Source organism: Anomaloglossus baeobatrachus, chromosome 1 (genome assembly GCF_048569485.1).
Source record: "Anomaloglossus baeobatrachus isolate aAnoBae1 chromosome 1, aAnoBae1.hap1, whole genome shotgun sequence".
In the NCBI taxonomy this organism is placed as follows: Eukaryota; Metazoa; Chordata; class Amphibia; order Anura; family Aromobatidae; genus Anomaloglossus; species Anomaloglossus baeobatrachus.
The window spans coordinates 961,229,075-961,245,595 of record NC_134353.1 but is presented as its reverse complement, the minus strand read 5'-3'; the positions used below and the strand labels follow the sequence as shown (position 1 = coordinate 961,245,595).

Sequence of the window (16,521 nt, the reverse complement as noted above, 5' to 3'; positions counted from 1 at the left end):
TTTGAGACCTAAAAAAATACTTTATGAAGTCTTACCTTTTTGTATGCAAATCTGTTTTTATGGTCACGGGGGCGGGCTGTCTGGCGTCCGTTATTCCCCCTCCTGCCGCTGTACGCCGTCCCCCATTGCTCATTTCCATACATGAGGACGCCTTCCTCATGTAACTGTCCTCCTGAAGTTTTGTGCATGCCCAGTGCCACTCTCGCGGGAGTAAGCACTGTGCAAAGTGTGAATGCTTTTGAGGTGATTGCGCAGGCGCGAGATTATGGGCGGCGCTGTGATTGTCATCAGCAGCGTCATCCAAGTACCCACCCATAATCTCGTGCCCACGCTTCTCACTCTGCCTCCACCGTTATGCGCAACCACTGTCCATATGAACCATGTTACCTATTACCGTGGGCGCGAGATTATGGGCGGCGCTGTGATTGTCATCAGCAAAGTCATCCAAGTACCTGCCCATAATCTCGTGCAAGCGGTAATCACAGCGCCGCCCATAATCTCGCACCTGCGCAATCACCTGAAAAAGCGTTCACATGCGCAAAACTTCGGGAGGACAGTTACATGAGGAAGGCGTCCTTGTGTTTGTAAATGAGCAATGGGGGACTGCGTAAAGCGGCAGGAGGGGGAATAACGGACGCCAGACAGCCCGCCCCCGTGACCATAAAAACACATTTGCATACAAAAAGGTAATAAAGTATTTTTGTAGGTCTCAAAGGGGGCACAATAACAACAGGAACCTTTCTAGAAGCAGCCCAGGAGCTGCAGAGGGGAATCTATTACTTTCATTGTGAAATTTCTGCTGACAGTTTCCCTTTAACTGGTAGAGGAGCCAGGATAAAGCAGAGCTGAAGCTGTTGGGAAGCTAGGACCCAGCAGCTCCACAGGCAGGAGACCACTGATCGGTAAGCTAATAGAAGCCTGCAGATGTCACTCTGCATAGGTTATTACTGGCCAGTGCTATCTGCAGGAGAGAGAAGTGCTGATTGCACGGTCTCCTCAGCTTCCTGACTCCCCGTGTGTCTGCAGCAGTGAGAAGCCGCACACGGGGAGTCAGAGAACAACTGCAGGGAAGCTCCGGGCTGGGGATGTCGGCTCTGGGGGAGGGGGGGGGGGTCGGCTCTGGTGCAGGGGGATCGCTCTGCTGCAGGGGGTCGCTCTGCTGCAGGGGGTGATTCATACCTCAGCAGCAGTCACAGGAGTTTCAAGGTGCGCGCTCGACTCTGTAATGAATAGAAGGGAGAAACAGCGAGGCGGGGCTACAGTGGGTGGGTGGAGCCACGGGACAATCAGCCTCACGGGCGGGACCCGGGATCAAAGGCTCAGAAGAGGGACTGTCCCGCTGTATCCGGGACGGTTGGGAGGTATGCCTTAAAGTACGCTGTGACCCTAGTGACCTGGTCTTGTCTTTGGTACCTGCACCTATTCCTGTACTGTCCTATGGGACTCCATGACCCTGGTGACCTGGTTCTTCCCGTTCCTGCCACGTTAGTGCTCCAGCTACCGTGTATCCTGCCCTCCAGGTGGGGTGCTCGGTCCAGTGGATCCACCTCCTGGGCCTACCAGCCCTCCCCGGCCCTCACAGTATGATCAGGCCATGCATCCCGCTGTAGCACAGGCCATGGATCCCGCTGAAGCACAGAAATCAGAGCTGGCTGAGCTGCGCCAGGAGCTGGCTGAGCAACAGCGCAAAACCCTGAACCGGAAGCTGAATTTCATGATGTCCGTGGACCACCAGTTATATGCGCTGCAGACCGCCGCCTCGTCTCAGTCCACGCAGCAACCAGTCTCCAGGTCCGAACCAGTTGTCTCCATGGCCTCGCAACTTCGCCTTGCTGCTCCGCCTCGCTACGCAGGGGATCCCAAGTCCTGCCGCGGCTTCCTGAACCAGTGCTCCTTGCACTTCCAGTTGCTCCCGCACTTGTTCGCCTCACACCAGGCCAAGGTGGCGTTCCTGATGTCACACCTGGAAGGTGAAGCCCTGGCCTGGATTAACCCCCTGTGGGAGAACGAGGACCTGATGACCACCGATATCCAGGAGTTCCTACGAGCCTTCCAGAGCACCTTCGACGAACCCGGACGAACTACCGCAGTGACCTCTACGCTCCTCCGGCTACGCCAAGGGACCCAAACAGTCGGCCAGTATGCCATACAGTTCCGCACGCTCGCTTCGGAGCTGGGCTGGAACAATGAGGCCTTAATGGCGGCCTTTTGGGAGGGTCTCTCTGGTCGTATTAAAGACGAACTCGCCGGCCGTGACGTTCCACGCACCTTGGACGCTTGGATTTCCCTGGCCACCCGGATTGACCTCCGTTTTCTGGAGCGTGCCCAGGAGATAGTCCGGGAGATGTGACCATCTCGCCACGTCTTGCCCCCACAGAAACCTACCGCACCCTCGTCTCTGCCTTTCTGCGAATCGTCACCAGAACCCATGCAAGTGGACCGTCTGACCCAAGCCATGCAATGCCGTGCAGAACGGCTCGCCCGGGGCCTGTGCTTCTATTGTGGAGACGGGTCACATATGCTTCGAACATGCCCTGAGAAACCTGGTAGACCCCAGGTCCAAGGGATGGTGGGAACCGCCACCCTTGCCACCGGAATCCCTTCAGTCACAGTTAAACAGACTGTTCAGGTGACGACAGAGGGGACCCGGTTTTCGGCAGAGGCCCACATCGATTCCGAGGCAGCAGGCAACTTTATCCACCAGGCCACGGTAGACAAATACCAGGTCCCTGTCACTCCGCTGAACAAGCCCCTCTGGTTTGCCTCCGTAGACGGCAAACCGCTCTACGAACCTGTCCAGTATGCCACCGAGCCCGTGGACCTCCAGGTTGGCACTTCGCATACAGAGACCATTGCCTTCTATGTGATCCCGAGGATGGCTCCTGAGCTCCTGTTGGGCCTGCCCTGGCTGAAACTCCATGACCCTGTTATTAGTTGGCGCTCTGGCGCTATTACCCGCTGGAGTCCCTTGTGCCATGAAACCTGCTTGCAGCCTGTTCCTCAGCCCCTGGCACTTGACTCAGTCAAGCTGCAGGATCCTGAAGAAGAGACGACGCTATCCAGCGATGTTCCACCGCCCCAGGCATCTGAGACTTTGAGTCCACCGGCTTCTGAGGATGAGACACTGTCCTGTACCCGGTCTGAGACGCTCGATCCGGTCGTCCAAGATTCCAGTCCTGCTTCTGACTGTCCTTCTCTTTCCGTTGCCTCCCTTGCCGCTGACATGGGTTCCCTGATACGGGACATAGTGGCCATGAAAACGGTCCGGGGTAAGCAGTCCTTCCTGGTGGATTGTGGTCCTGAGGCCCGGGCCTGGTTGTCCCAGGAGTATGTTGCTGCCTCTCTTCGGTGTGCCTTCATGTCCCAGCTGTGGAGAGGGGGGCTTCAAGGGGGGGTACTGTCACGCTCCCGGTGTCCCAGCAGCGCTCCTTACCCACTGATCCAGTCCACGTGTCCACCGGTCATGGCTGCCGCTCTTGCTCCCCAGAGTCCTGTTCCTGGTCTCAGGAGTCTAATTCTGACTAATGTTCTGTATAGGACCAGGCCGCGCCCGCTCACCTGGTCTTATAGCCCCAGCACTGCTGCAACAGGAAATGACCTGAGGCTGTGCTGGGTATATAAGACTGGCCTTCCATGTGGGCGGGGCCTGATCAGCGCTTGTCTTTCTATGCCTTGTCTTGTGAGCTAGGTGCTCAGGTCCTCTTGTTCCTGTATTACTGCCTGAAAGTCCGCTGTGACCCCAGTGACCTGGTCCTGTCCTTGCTCCTGATACCTGCTCCTGCTCCTGTACTGTCCTATGGGACTCCATGACCCTGGTGACCTGGTCCTGTCTTTGGTACCTGCTCCTGCTCCTGTACTGTCCTATGGGACTCCATGACCCTGGTGACCTGGTCCTGTCTTTGGTACCTGCACCTGGTCCTATACTGTCCTATGGGACTCCATGACCCTGGTGACCTGGTCCTGTCTCTGCTTCCTGATACCTGCACCTGGTCCTGTACTGTCCTATGGGACTCCATGACCCTGGTGACCTGGTCCTGTCTCTGCTTCCTGATACCTGCACCTGGTCCTATACTGTCCTATGGGACTCCATGACCCTGGTGACGTGGTCCTGTCTTTGGTACCTGCTCCTGCTCCTGTACTGTCCTATGGGACTCCATGACCCTGGTGACCTGGTCCTGTCTTTGGTACCTGCTCCTGCTCCTGTACTGTCCTATGGGACTCCATGACCCTGGTGACCTGGTCCTGTCTTTGGTACCTGCTCCTGCTCCTGTACTGTCCTATGGGACTCCATGACCCTGGTGACGTGGTCCTGTCCTTGCTCCTGATACCTGCTCCTGCTCCTGTACTGTCCTATGGGACTCCATGACCCTGGTGACCTGGTCCTGTCTTTGGTTCCTGCTCCTGTACGGTCCTATGGACTCCATGACCCTGGTGACGTGGTCCTGTCTTTGGTACCTGCACCTGCTCCTGTACTGTCCTATGGACTCCATGACCCTGGTGACCTGGTCCTGTCTTTGGTACCTGCACCTGTCCCTGTACTGTCCTATGGACTCCATGAACCTGGTGACCTGGTCCTGTCTTTGGTACCTGCTCCTGCTCCTGTACTGTCCTATGGGACTCCATGACCCTGGTGACCTGGTCCTGTCTTTGGTACCTGCACCTGGTCCTATACTGTCCTATGGGACTCCATGACCCTGGTGACCTGGTCCTGTCTTTGGTACCTGCTCCTGCTCCTGTACTGTCCTATGGGACTCCATGACCCTGGTGACCTGGTCCTGTCCTTGCTCCTGATACCTGCTCCTGCTCCTGTACTGTCCTATGGGACTCCATGACCCTGGTGACCTGGTCCTGTCTTTGGTACCTGCTCCTGCTCCTGTACTGTCCTATGGGACTCCATGACCCTGGTGACCTGGTCCTGTCCTTGCTCCTGATACCTGCTCCTGCTCCTGTACTGTCCTATGGGACTCCATGACCCTGGTGACCTGGTCCTGTCTTTGGTACCTGCTCCTGCTCCTGTACGGTCCTATGGACTCCATGACCCTGGTGACGTGGTCCTGTCTTTGGTACCTGCACCTGCTCCTGTACTGTCCTATGGACTCCATGACCCTGGTGACCTGGTCCTGTCTTTGGTACCTGCACCTGTCCCTGTACTGTCCTATGGACTCCATGACCCTGGTGACCTGGTCCTGTCTTTGGTACCTGCTCCTGCTCCTGTACTGTCCTATGGGACTCCATGACCCTGGTGACCTGGTCCTGTCTTTGGTACCTGCACCTGGTCCTATACTGTCCTATGGGACTCCATGACCCTGGTGACCTGGTCCTGTCTTTGGTACCTGCTCCTGCTCCTGTACTGTCCTATGGGACTCCATGACCCTGGTGACCTGGTCCTGTCCTTGCTCCTGATACCTGCTCCTGCTCCTGTACTGTCCTATGGGACTCCATGACCCTGGTGACCTGGTCCTGTCTTTGGTACCTGCTCCTGCTCCTGTACTGTCCTATGGACTCCATGACCCTGGTGACGTGGTCCTGTCTTTGGTACCTGCTCCTGTACTGTCCTATGGACTCCATGACCCTGGTGACGTGGTCCTGTCTTTGGTACCTGCACCTGCTCCTGTACTGTCCTATGGACTCCATGACCCTGGTGACGTGGTCCTGTCTTTGGTACCTGCACCTGCTCCTGTACTGTCCTATGGACTCCATGACCCTGGTGACCTGGTCCTGTCTTTGGTACCTGTACCTGTTCCTGTACTGTCCTATGGACTCCATGACCCTGGTGACCTGGTCCTGTCTTTGGTACCTGTACCTGTTCCTGTACTGTCCTATGGGACTCCGTGACCCTGGTGACCTGGTCCTGTCTTTCGTACCTGCACCTGTTCCTGTACTGTCCTATGGGACTCCATGACCCTGGTGACCTGGTCCTGTCTTTGATACCTGCACCTGTTCCTGTACTGTCCTATGGGACTCCGTGACCCTGGTGACCTGGTCCTGTCTTTCGTACCTGCACCTGGTCCTGTACTGTCCTATGGGACTCCATGACCCTGGTGACCTGGTCCTGTCTTTGGTACCTGCACCTGCTCCTGTACTGTCCTATGGGACTCCATGACCCTGGTGACCTGGTCCTGTCTTTGGTACCTGCACCTGCTCCTGTACTGTCCTATGGACTCCATGACCCTGGTGACCTGGTCCTGTCTTTGGTACCTGCACCTGTCCCTGTACTGTCCTATGGACTCCATGACCCTGGTGACCTGGTCCTGTCTTTGGTACCTGCACCTGTTCCTGTACTGTCCTATGGGACTCCATGACCCTGGTGACCTGGTTCTTCCCGTTCCTGCCACGCCTGTGCTCCGGCTGCCGTGTACCCTGCCCTCCAGGTGGGTGCTCGGTCCAGTGGATCCACCTCCTGGGCCTACCAGTCCTCCCCGGCCCTCACAGATATTGGTTGTCGGCCAGACACATTACATTTTTCTCCGCGGTTTCGTGCCTTTCTTCCATTATTTCTGCGCTCGGTTAGTGTCGCCGGCGTCAGGAGAGAAAGGAGCGGACTTCATAGTGAAGGCAGTGTGGGGGCATCCATCACCGGATCGATACCCACAGCCCGCCAATCTGTATCGTATCACAGCCCGCGCCTGCTTCTCCTCTTCTCACCAAGTCGCCATCTATAAATCACATCCACAATGGAAATCAATGTATGGACGAGCGGGGGAGGGGCGGGCCGCGCAATGGAATCGTTACCGGATAACAGGTGAAAATCACTGCAAGGGGGAGGGGACGCGGATCCTGCCCGACCGCCGCGGGAGGCACAGAGTTGGCGGAGTTCCTCTGGAGTTAGTGGCGCAGTTTGCAGAGTTGCTGATAAAGTTGGGGGTCTTTTCTATATCACTATGTGGGGTCCCCAACCTTCCCCGATCAGAGATCACAGGGCATTGTCCTCTACAGGCACCTGCGTAATGACAAGGGTGGGGGGCAGAAGGGGATGATTCGGGGGGCAGGGGATGATCTGAGGGTGGGGGGCAGCAGTGGATGATTTGAGGGTGGGGGGCAGCAGGGGATGATCCAGGGGGCAGGGGATGATCTGAGGGTGGGGGGCAGCAGTGGATGATTTGAGGGTGGGGGGCAGCAGGGGATGATCCAGGGGGCAGGGGATGATCTGAGGGTGGGGGGCAGCAGGGGATGATTTAGGGGGCAGGGGATGATCTGAGGGTGAGGGCAGCAGGGGATGTTCTGAGGGTGGGGGGCAGCAGGGGATGATCCAGGAGGGGGTCAGGGGATGATCTGAGGGTGGGGGGCAGCAGGGGATGATTCGGGGGGCAGGGAATGATCCAGGGTGGGGGGCATCAGGGGATGATCTGAGGTGGGGGGCAGCAGAGAGGATTAGATATATAGCTCAGCAGACAGTATCACACAGGATAGGATTAGATACACGGCTCAGCAGACAGTATCACACAGGACAGGATTAGATACACAGCTCAGCAGACAGTATCACACAGGAGAGGATTAGATACACAGCTCAGCATACAGTATCACACAGGACAGGATTAGATACACAGCTCAGCAGACAGTATCACACAGGAGAGGATTAGATACACAGCTCAGCAGACAGTATCACACAGGAGAGGATTAGATATACAGCTCAGCAGACAGTATCACACAGGAGAGGATTAGATACACAGCTCAGCAGACAGTATCACACAGGAGAGGATTAGATACACAGCTCAGCAGACAGTATCACACAGGAGAGGATTAGATACACAGCTCAGCATACAGTATCACACAGGACAGGATTAGATACACAGCTCAGCAGACAGTATCACACAGGAGAGGATTAGATATACAGCTCAGCAGACAGTATCACACAGGAGAGGATTAGATACACAGCTCAGCAGACAGTATCACACAGGATAGGATTAGATATACAGCTCAGCAGACAGTATCACACAGGAGAGGATTAGATACACAGCTCAGCAGACAGTATCACACAGGATAGGATTAGATACACAGCTCAGCAGACAGTATCACACAGGATAGGATTAGATATACAGCTCAGCAGACAGTATCACACAGGAGAGGATTAGATACACAGCTCAGCAGACAGTATCACACAGGAGAGGATTAGATACACAGCTCAGCAGACAGTATCACACAGGGGAGGATTAGATACACAGCTCAGCAGACAGTATCACACAGGATAGGATTAGATACACAGCTCAGCAGACAGTATCACACAGGATAGGATTAGATATACAGCTCAGCAGACAGTATCACACAGGAGAGGATTAGATACACAGCTCAGCAGACAGTATCACACAGGATAGGATTAGATACACAGCTCAGCAGACAGTATCACACAGGAGAGGATTAGATACGCGGCTCTGTGGACAGTACCACACGTGATAGGTGGTTTTCTCGTATCCGATCTTGTGGGGGTGCGTTCTGTGGCTCTGAGCCGTGGGCACTGCCTGCCTCTGTGGCCATCGCTGACCCCCGTGGACGGTTATTTCGTTGTCTCCCGTTTGTCGCCATCATGTTGGCTCCATCCTGACCCTACAGATCCTCCAGGTCCAGAGGTCACCACCGGGGTCAGATCAGCGGTTCCGGAGCAATCGTGCCCCGTTATTGTCCTCTGTTGTCTCCCCGGGTATTGATCACCCTCCTCCTGAATCCACTCAGGAGAAGCGCAGGTTAATATCGCAGGTCAGACACTTCGGTGAAAGACGAGGATCGGAGATGATCAGCTGAGAGCGGGGGGAGAAGCGGAGGCGTCCATCACTGCGGGCGCCGGAGAAGCGGAGGCGTCCATCACTGCGGGCGCCGCTGCTCTCCGCATCATCCACTGAGTGACGGACAGTTAACCCTTCACGTCCTGTCATAAGTGGGGCTACGAAAACCGTTATGCTGTCAATATCAGCCTAAATGGCGCAGGATATCGGGTGAATCGTGAAGGTGCAGGACGTAGCGATGGCAGCTGCAGAAATATTCCACCTAACCCGCCAGACGGTCCCGTCATTGGGCCGGTGGTCCCTGTGCTCATGTGGGGGGGGGGGGGTCCTGCTGTATTAATCAGATCTTTTAAACCCGATGGACCTCCCCTTTAAGAGTTTAATAGTGCTTGTTTTGTTTTTCTGACCTTTCACCCTTGACCTCTGCGTGTCACTAATCTCATCCGTTCTGGTTTCGCTCGCAGGGACGCCGGTGAATCGGATCCCCATAATGGCGAAACAAGTGCTGGACCTGTACACACTGTACAGACTGGTGACGGAGAAGGGCGGACTGGTGGAAGTGATCAACAAGAAGATCTGGAGGGAGATCACCAAGGGCCTGAGCCTCCCCACGTCCATCACCAGCGCCGCCTTCACCCTGAGAACACAGTGAGTCGCCCCAAGAGCTGACAATCACCTCCTCATCACAGGGTGGGAAAGTGGGGGAGAATGAAAACACACTAAAGAATTTAGCATTGTGTTTCCACGGTGATTGAAGAGGTTTACTGGGGTCTTCTCCGGTGGATAATGGTGGGTGTAGGCCTGTGCGGCCCGATACTAAACCGCTCCCCTCCTTCTGCTTAGATACATGAAGTACCTGTATCCCTATGAATGTGAGAAGCGGGGTCTCAGCTCCCCAGGAGAGCTGCAGGCCGCCATCGACAGTAACAGGAGAGAGGGACGGAGACAAAGCTTCGGCTCAGGGCTCTTCAGTTACTCACCTGTGGGGACCCCAAATGTCCTGACGTCCCCAAAAATGAATATGCCGACCCTGGCAGTCCCATCCCACAACGGACCCCAAATCAGCCAGATGCCAATCATAAAGAAAGGTGGGTACCAACGCCATCCCCGGCAGCTTCGTAGCCTATCTAACTCTGGTTGTCGTCTTGTTGCCATGTGTCCTCCTGGTAGTCGTCTTGTTGCCCTTCTGTCCCTCCTGGCAGTCGTCTTGTTGCCGTGTGTCCTCCTGGCAGTCGTCTTGTTGCCCGTCTGTCTCCTGGCAGTTGTCTTGTTGCCCTTCTGTCCCTCCTGGCAGTCGTCTTGTTGCCCTTCTGTCCCTCCTGACTGTCATCTTGTTGCCACGTGTCCTCCTTGCGGTCGTCTTCTTGCCGTGTGTCGTCCTGGAAGTCGTCGTCTTGCCGTGTGTCCTCCTTGCGGTCGTCTTGTTGCCGTTTGTCTTCCTGGCAGTTGTCTTGTTGCCGTGTGTTCTCCTTGTGGTCGTCTTGTTGCCGTGTGTCCTCCTGGCAGTTGTCTTGTTGCCGTGTGTCCTCCTGGCAGTTGTCTTGTTGCCGTGTGTCCTCCTTGCGGTCGTCTTGTTGCCGTGTGTCCTCCTTGTGGTCGTCTTGTTGCCGTATGTCCTCCTTGCGGTTGTCTTGTTGCCGTGTGTCCTCCTTGTGGTCGTCTTCTTGCCGTGGGTCCTCCTTGCGGTCGTCTTGTTGCCGTGTGTCCTGGCAGTGATCTTGTTGCCGTGTGTCCTCCTTGCGGTCGTCTTGTTGCCGTGTGTCGTCCTGGTAGTCGTCTTCTTGCAGTGGGTCCTCCTTGCAGTCGTCTTGTTGCCATGTGTCCTCCTGGCAGTGATCTTGTTGCCGTGTGTCCTCCTGGCAGTGATCTCGTTGCCGTGTGTCTTCCTGGCAGTGATCTCGTTGCCGTGTGTCCTCCTGGCAGTTGTCTTGTTGCCGTGTGTCCTCCTTGCGGTCGTCTTGTTGCCATGTGTCCTCCTTGCGGTTGTCTTGTTTCCGTGTGTCCTCCTGGCAGTGATCTTGTTTCCGTGTGTCCTCCTGGCAGTTGTCTTGTTGCCGTGTGTCCTCCTTGCGGTCGTCTTGTTGCCATGTGTCCTCCTTGCGGTTGTCTTGTTTCCGTGTGTCCTCCTGGCAGTGATCTTGTTTCCGTGTGTCCTCCTGGCAGTTGTCTTGTTGCCGTGTGTCCTCCTGGCAGTTTTCTTGTTGCCGTGTGTTCTCCTGGCAGTTGTCTTGTTTCCGTGTGTCCTCCTGGCAGTGATCTTGTTTCCGTGTGTCCTCCTTGCGGTCGTCTTGTTGCCGTGTGTCCTCCTGGCAGTTGTCTTGTTGCCGTGTGTCCTCCTGGCAGTTGTCTTGTTGCCGTGTATCCTCCTTGCGGTCGTCTTGTTGCCGTGTGTCCTCCTTGTGGTCGTCTTGTTGCCGTGTGTCCTCCTTGTGGTCGTCTTGTTGCCGTGTGTCCTCCTTGTGGTCGTCTTGTTGCCGTGTGTCCTCCTTGCGGTCGTCTTGTTGCTGTGGGTCCTCCTTGCGGTCGTCTTGTTGCCGTGTGTCCTGGCAGTGATCTTCTTGCCGTGTGTCCTCCTTGCGGTCGTCTTGTTGCCGTGTGTCGTCCTGGTAGTCGTCTTCTTGCAGTGGGTCCTCCTTGCAGTCGTCTTGTTGCCATGTGTCCTCCTGGCAGTGATCTTGTTGCCGTGTGTCCTCCTGGCAGTGATCTCGTTGCCGTGTGTCCTCCTGGCAGTGATCTCGTTGCCGTGTGTCCTCCTGGCAGTTGTCTTGTTGCCGTGTGTCCTCCTTGCGGTCGTCTTGTTGCCATGTGTCCTCCTTGCGGTTGTCTTGTTTCCGTGTGTCCTCCTGGCAGTGATCTTGTTTCCGTGTGTCCTCCTGGCAGTTGTCTTGTTGCCGTGTGTCCTCCTTGTGGTCGTCTTGTTGCCGTGTGTCCTCCTTGTGGTCGTCTTGTTGCCGTCTGTCCTCCTTGCGGTCGTCTTGTTGCCGTGTGTTCTCCTTGCGGTCGTCTTGTTGCCGTGTGTCCTCCTGGCAGTTGTCTTGTTGCCGTGTGTCCTCCTTGCGGTCGTCTTGTTGCCGTGTGTCCCTGTCATGTAGCAGTTGCTCTCGTGGCTGTTGTAGGCCACTTGTCATGGCTTTTTCCTGATCTTACTGCTCGCTGTCTTCCGTCAGAGGACGGCCTGCACCCCGCGGTCCCTCCGCACCGGATCAGCATCCCCGTAGCTCTGCCCGGACACCACGCAGCGGCACAGGCCGTACACGTGATGCAGGCCGCAGCCCTGGAACAACTCCGGGAGAAGCTGGAATCTGGGGAACCGCCCGAGAAGAAGATGGCCATGATGGCGGAGGAACAGCAGAGGCTGATGCAGCACGCGCTACAGCACAATCTGCTGGCCATGGCGGCACACATGCCCATGAAGATTAAGGTCAACAGCCGAGGTACAGACGCCCCAAGCACCATCACACATCTCATCACACATCTCATCACACATCTCATCACACATCTCATCACACATCTCATCACACATCTCATCACACATCTCATCACAGGAGGATGTAATACATACGTGAGACTCACTACATACTGTACATTATAGAGACTCTCACACATACCCTCCACCGTCACACATACCCTCCACCATCACACATACCCTCCACCATCACACATACCCTCCACCATCACACATACCCTCCATCATCACACATACCCTCCATCATCACACATACCCTCCACCATCACACATACCCTCCACCATCACACATACCCTCCATCATCACACATACCCTCCATCATCATCACACATACCCTCCACTATCCCACATACCCTCCACTATCCTACATACCCTCCACTATCACACATACCCTCCACTATCACACATACCCTCCACCATCACACATACCCTCCACCATCACACACACCCTCCACCATCACACACACCCTCCACCATCACACATACCCTCCACCATCACACATACCCTCCACCATCACACATACCCTCCATCATCACACATACCCTCCACCATCACACATACCCTCCATCATCACACATACCTTCCATCATCATCACACATACCCTCCACTATCCCACATACCCTCCACCATCACACATACCCTCCACCATCACACATACCCTCCATCATCACACATACCCTCCATCATCACACATATCCTCCATCATCACACATACCCTCCACCATCACACATACCCTCCACCATCACACATACCCTCCACCATCACACATACCCTCCACCATCACACATACCCTCCATCATCACACATATCCTCCATCATCACACATACCCTCCACCATCACACATACCCTCCACCATCACACATACCCTCCACCATCACACATACCCTCCACCATCACACATACCCTCCATCATCATCACACATACCCTCCACTATCCCACATACCCTCCATCATCACACATACCCTCCACCATCACAGGCTGGGGGACACGTACTCCATCATACACCCCACAATCACACATACCCTCCATCATCACACATACCCTCCACCATCACACATACCCTCCACCATCACACATACCCTCCATCATCACACATACCCTCCACCATCAGACATACCCTCCATCATCACACATACCCTCCACCATCACACATACCCTCCATCATCACACATACCCTCCACCATCACACATACCCTCCACCATCACACATACCCTCCATCATCACACACCCTCCATCATCACACATTCCCTCCACCATCACAGGCTGGGGGACACGTACTCCATCATACACCCCACAATCACACATACCCTCTACCATCACACATACCCTCTACCATCACACATACCCTCCACCATCACACATACCCTCCATCATCACACATACCCTCCATCATCACACATACCCTCCATCATCACAGGCCGGGGGACACATACTCCATCATACACCCCACAATCACACATGCCGCCGCCCTTCCTTGCTGACTTCTCTCTCACTTCTTGGTGTGTTCCTCCAGACGACAGACAAGAGACGGCGATGAACCTGTCTGCCTCCACCATTAGCAGCATCAACATGTCGATGGAAATAAATGGAGTTGTGTACGCAGGTAAGAAGCCGCCTCTCTCCGGTCCTTTCAGGAAATCCAATAAGTTCCAGCGAGAGACGGAGCGAGCGATAAAATCCATTGTAATGAACACAAGAGCGGGTGTCTGGACAGGCAGCTCCTTAACCCGTGGGAACACGGCGGACCACCCAGACTGACACGGTGATCTCCACACCACCACCACAGCTGTGGAGCTGCCGCTCATAGACCCCACCATTAGCCTGCACCCGCCACAAATAAGCCAACGTGGCCGATAAAGGGTTAATGCTCTGTGCATAGACCCCCAGCCTCTTATATATGGGGTCGGACACCACTTAGGTTGATGCAGTCCCATGTAACCGGTGCATCCTCCCCGCAGCCGCCCCGTCCTGGAATATCCGAGACGACAACCATCCGCTCTTTATAAAGTTTAGTGGAGAATAATGGATCCAATAAAATTTCCAATTGTTATGATTTTTAATTCCATTGTTTTTCTTTTGTTTTTATTAAATTAGTAAATTCATATTTTTATTCCAGTTTATAATAATAATATATTTAATATAAGTAATAATATAATTAGTAATAATATGAGTAATAATAATAATAATAAATAAGTAGTAGTAATATTAGTAATAATGTCAGATTATTATTACTATTTTATGTATTTTTTTCTTATTTATTTATTTATTATTTTTATTCAGTTTATTATTTGTTTTTCTCCAGTTTATTATATAATTATAAGTTTAGTTTAAGCAATTATATAAGTAGTAATAATAATTATTATTACTTATTATTACTTCTTATATAATTGCTTATATAATAAACTGGAGAAAAAAATAAATAATATGTGTAAAACAATAATAAAATAAAAACATGCATAAAATGATAATTATGAACAATAATAATTATTATTTTATCCAGGTTTTGTTTTATTATTATTTTGTTCCAGTTTATTATTTATTTCCAGAGTATTATAGAATAATAATATAAGTTTATCAATAACAAGTACGGTAATATATAATATTATAAAATTAATATATGTATTATAAAATATAAATTATAATATATAATATAAGTAGTAATAATATAAGTTTATAATTATTATTATGTTTATTATTTTATCCAGATTATTATCATAATTATTTTTTTCTCAAGTTTATTATATAAGACTAATATACATTTTTAATATAAGTAATTATAAAAGTAGCAATATAAGTAATAATATTAGCAAAAATATAAGATTATTTTTATTATTGTTATTATTATTGTTATTTTTTATTATTATTATTATTATTATTATTATTTCTGGTTTATTTTTTAATTATATTTATTTATTATTTTTATCTCTGGTTTCTCCGGTATAATTTCCATTTAAAGTTACAGTTTAGCAATTTTTTTTCCCAGTAATGTCATGGCGTTTTTTATGACGGAGGTTCAGGGGGTGTTTTTCTTTGGAAAATGCTGAAGCAATGAGTCTGATCCATGTTATTGTTGGTTTGTTATATGTATGTTATATATCCCTTTATAATTGGATTCCAGATCAGGTTCTCGCCTGCTCGGTAGTGTATGTGGTACTGCTATATAAGCTGATCCGTCCATTCATGGCGGGTACATGGCTCCACCACACATAAGGCATCTAGTGGTCCCCAGTAGTCCTTTTGGGTTTGTCATGCGTCGCCCTGCCCCCGAGGACCCCTCTCAGTAGAGCCCCATATCACTGGCCATATTGTTCTCACCAGGCCGCACCGTGTGGGGTGGGAGCGCTCGTCCTATATTATGTGGGGCAGTTTGGTCCTTTGCCCATGTTACAGGTGTTTCTCTTCTTCTGCCCTCAGGCGTGTTATTTGCCCACAGGGCAACGTCCACTCCAGGGTCCAGCACAAGCTCCATTAAAAACAACGAGCGATGCAGTCCATCTACGGCACAGATCCCTCCACAGTCATCATCATCGCAAGGACACACTCCACCCAGTTCTTCCCCGTGAGTCCACGTAGACCCTCATCCAGAGCCCCTCAGACCACATCTCACATCCTCATCCAAGGAGGGTGGTCTTCTTCGGAGGTGAGGAGGACTCTTCTTGCAGGTGCATTATGCAGAATAGATGGGTGTGGAGCAGAATGGCACCGGGATGAAGCAGCGATGTTGCAGAACCGTGCAGCCGGGGGTCTCTCTGACGTCTCCTGCTTCTACCCTACAATCTGGAGGTCTCCAGTCATCAGCAGATCTTGACCCACAGCGTTCAGTCCTCTACCTGCTTCAACCACCCTACCTCTAACTGAGCCGCCCGGCGTGTCATACCAAAGATTGAGCCAGGTGCACTTACCTCTGTACAGCAGCCCCGATACCCGATGCCTCCCTCCGGCCACCAGGGAGCGCCTCCTTCTTCTGGGCATGGGGCATTGCGTCGACGCTTTTCAACAGATGACATCCAGCAATCAGACAATTGAAGCGATGAACTCATCACGTGCAGCTTTTACCAAAGATATCAAACAAAGGGTTAATTTATTCAGTGCTGACATGTGGCGTAGAGTAGACACGAGTGCAGTTTTATTATTATTATTATTTTTAATCTGTGTTTGCGAAGTTTATCGTCCTCAGAGCCGCGGCCTCTGATTTATATGTGGAGACCTCATGTGACAGCGACGAAGAAGAAGTCACATCGAGGAACCATTGGAGACAACCAAAGATCCTACGCAGCCTTCTCTGAGACGACAAAGGGGTCTGTCCAGAGACCCTCATATCACCGGGATGG

General features: G+C 52.5%; 1 protein-coding gene across 1 annotated transcript in view; it reads left to right on the top strand.

Moving 5' to 3' along the window:
• The window catches only part of ARID3C (AT-rich interaction domain 3C), a 293,711-nt gene extending 277,821 nt beyond the window's left edge, over positions 1 to 15,890 (top strand). Inside the window, exons 3-7 of the mRNA XM_075343926.1 lie at positions 9,182 to 9,365; positions 9,561 to 9,805; positions 11,885 to 12,151; positions 13,704 to 13,793; positions 15,605 to 15,890. Of these exons, the coding sequence (XP_075200041.1) occupies positions 9,182 to 9,365; positions 9,561 to 9,805; positions 11,885 to 12,151; positions 13,704 to 13,793; positions 15,605 to 15,753 (935 nt within the window). The 3' untranslated portion in view covers positions 15,754 to 15,890. The remainder of the gene's footprint in view (positions 1 to 9,181; positions 9,366 to 9,560; positions 9,806 to 11,884; positions 12,152 to 13,703; positions 13,794 to 15,604) is intronic.
• Positions 15,891 to 16,521: the final 631 nt, after the last annotated feature.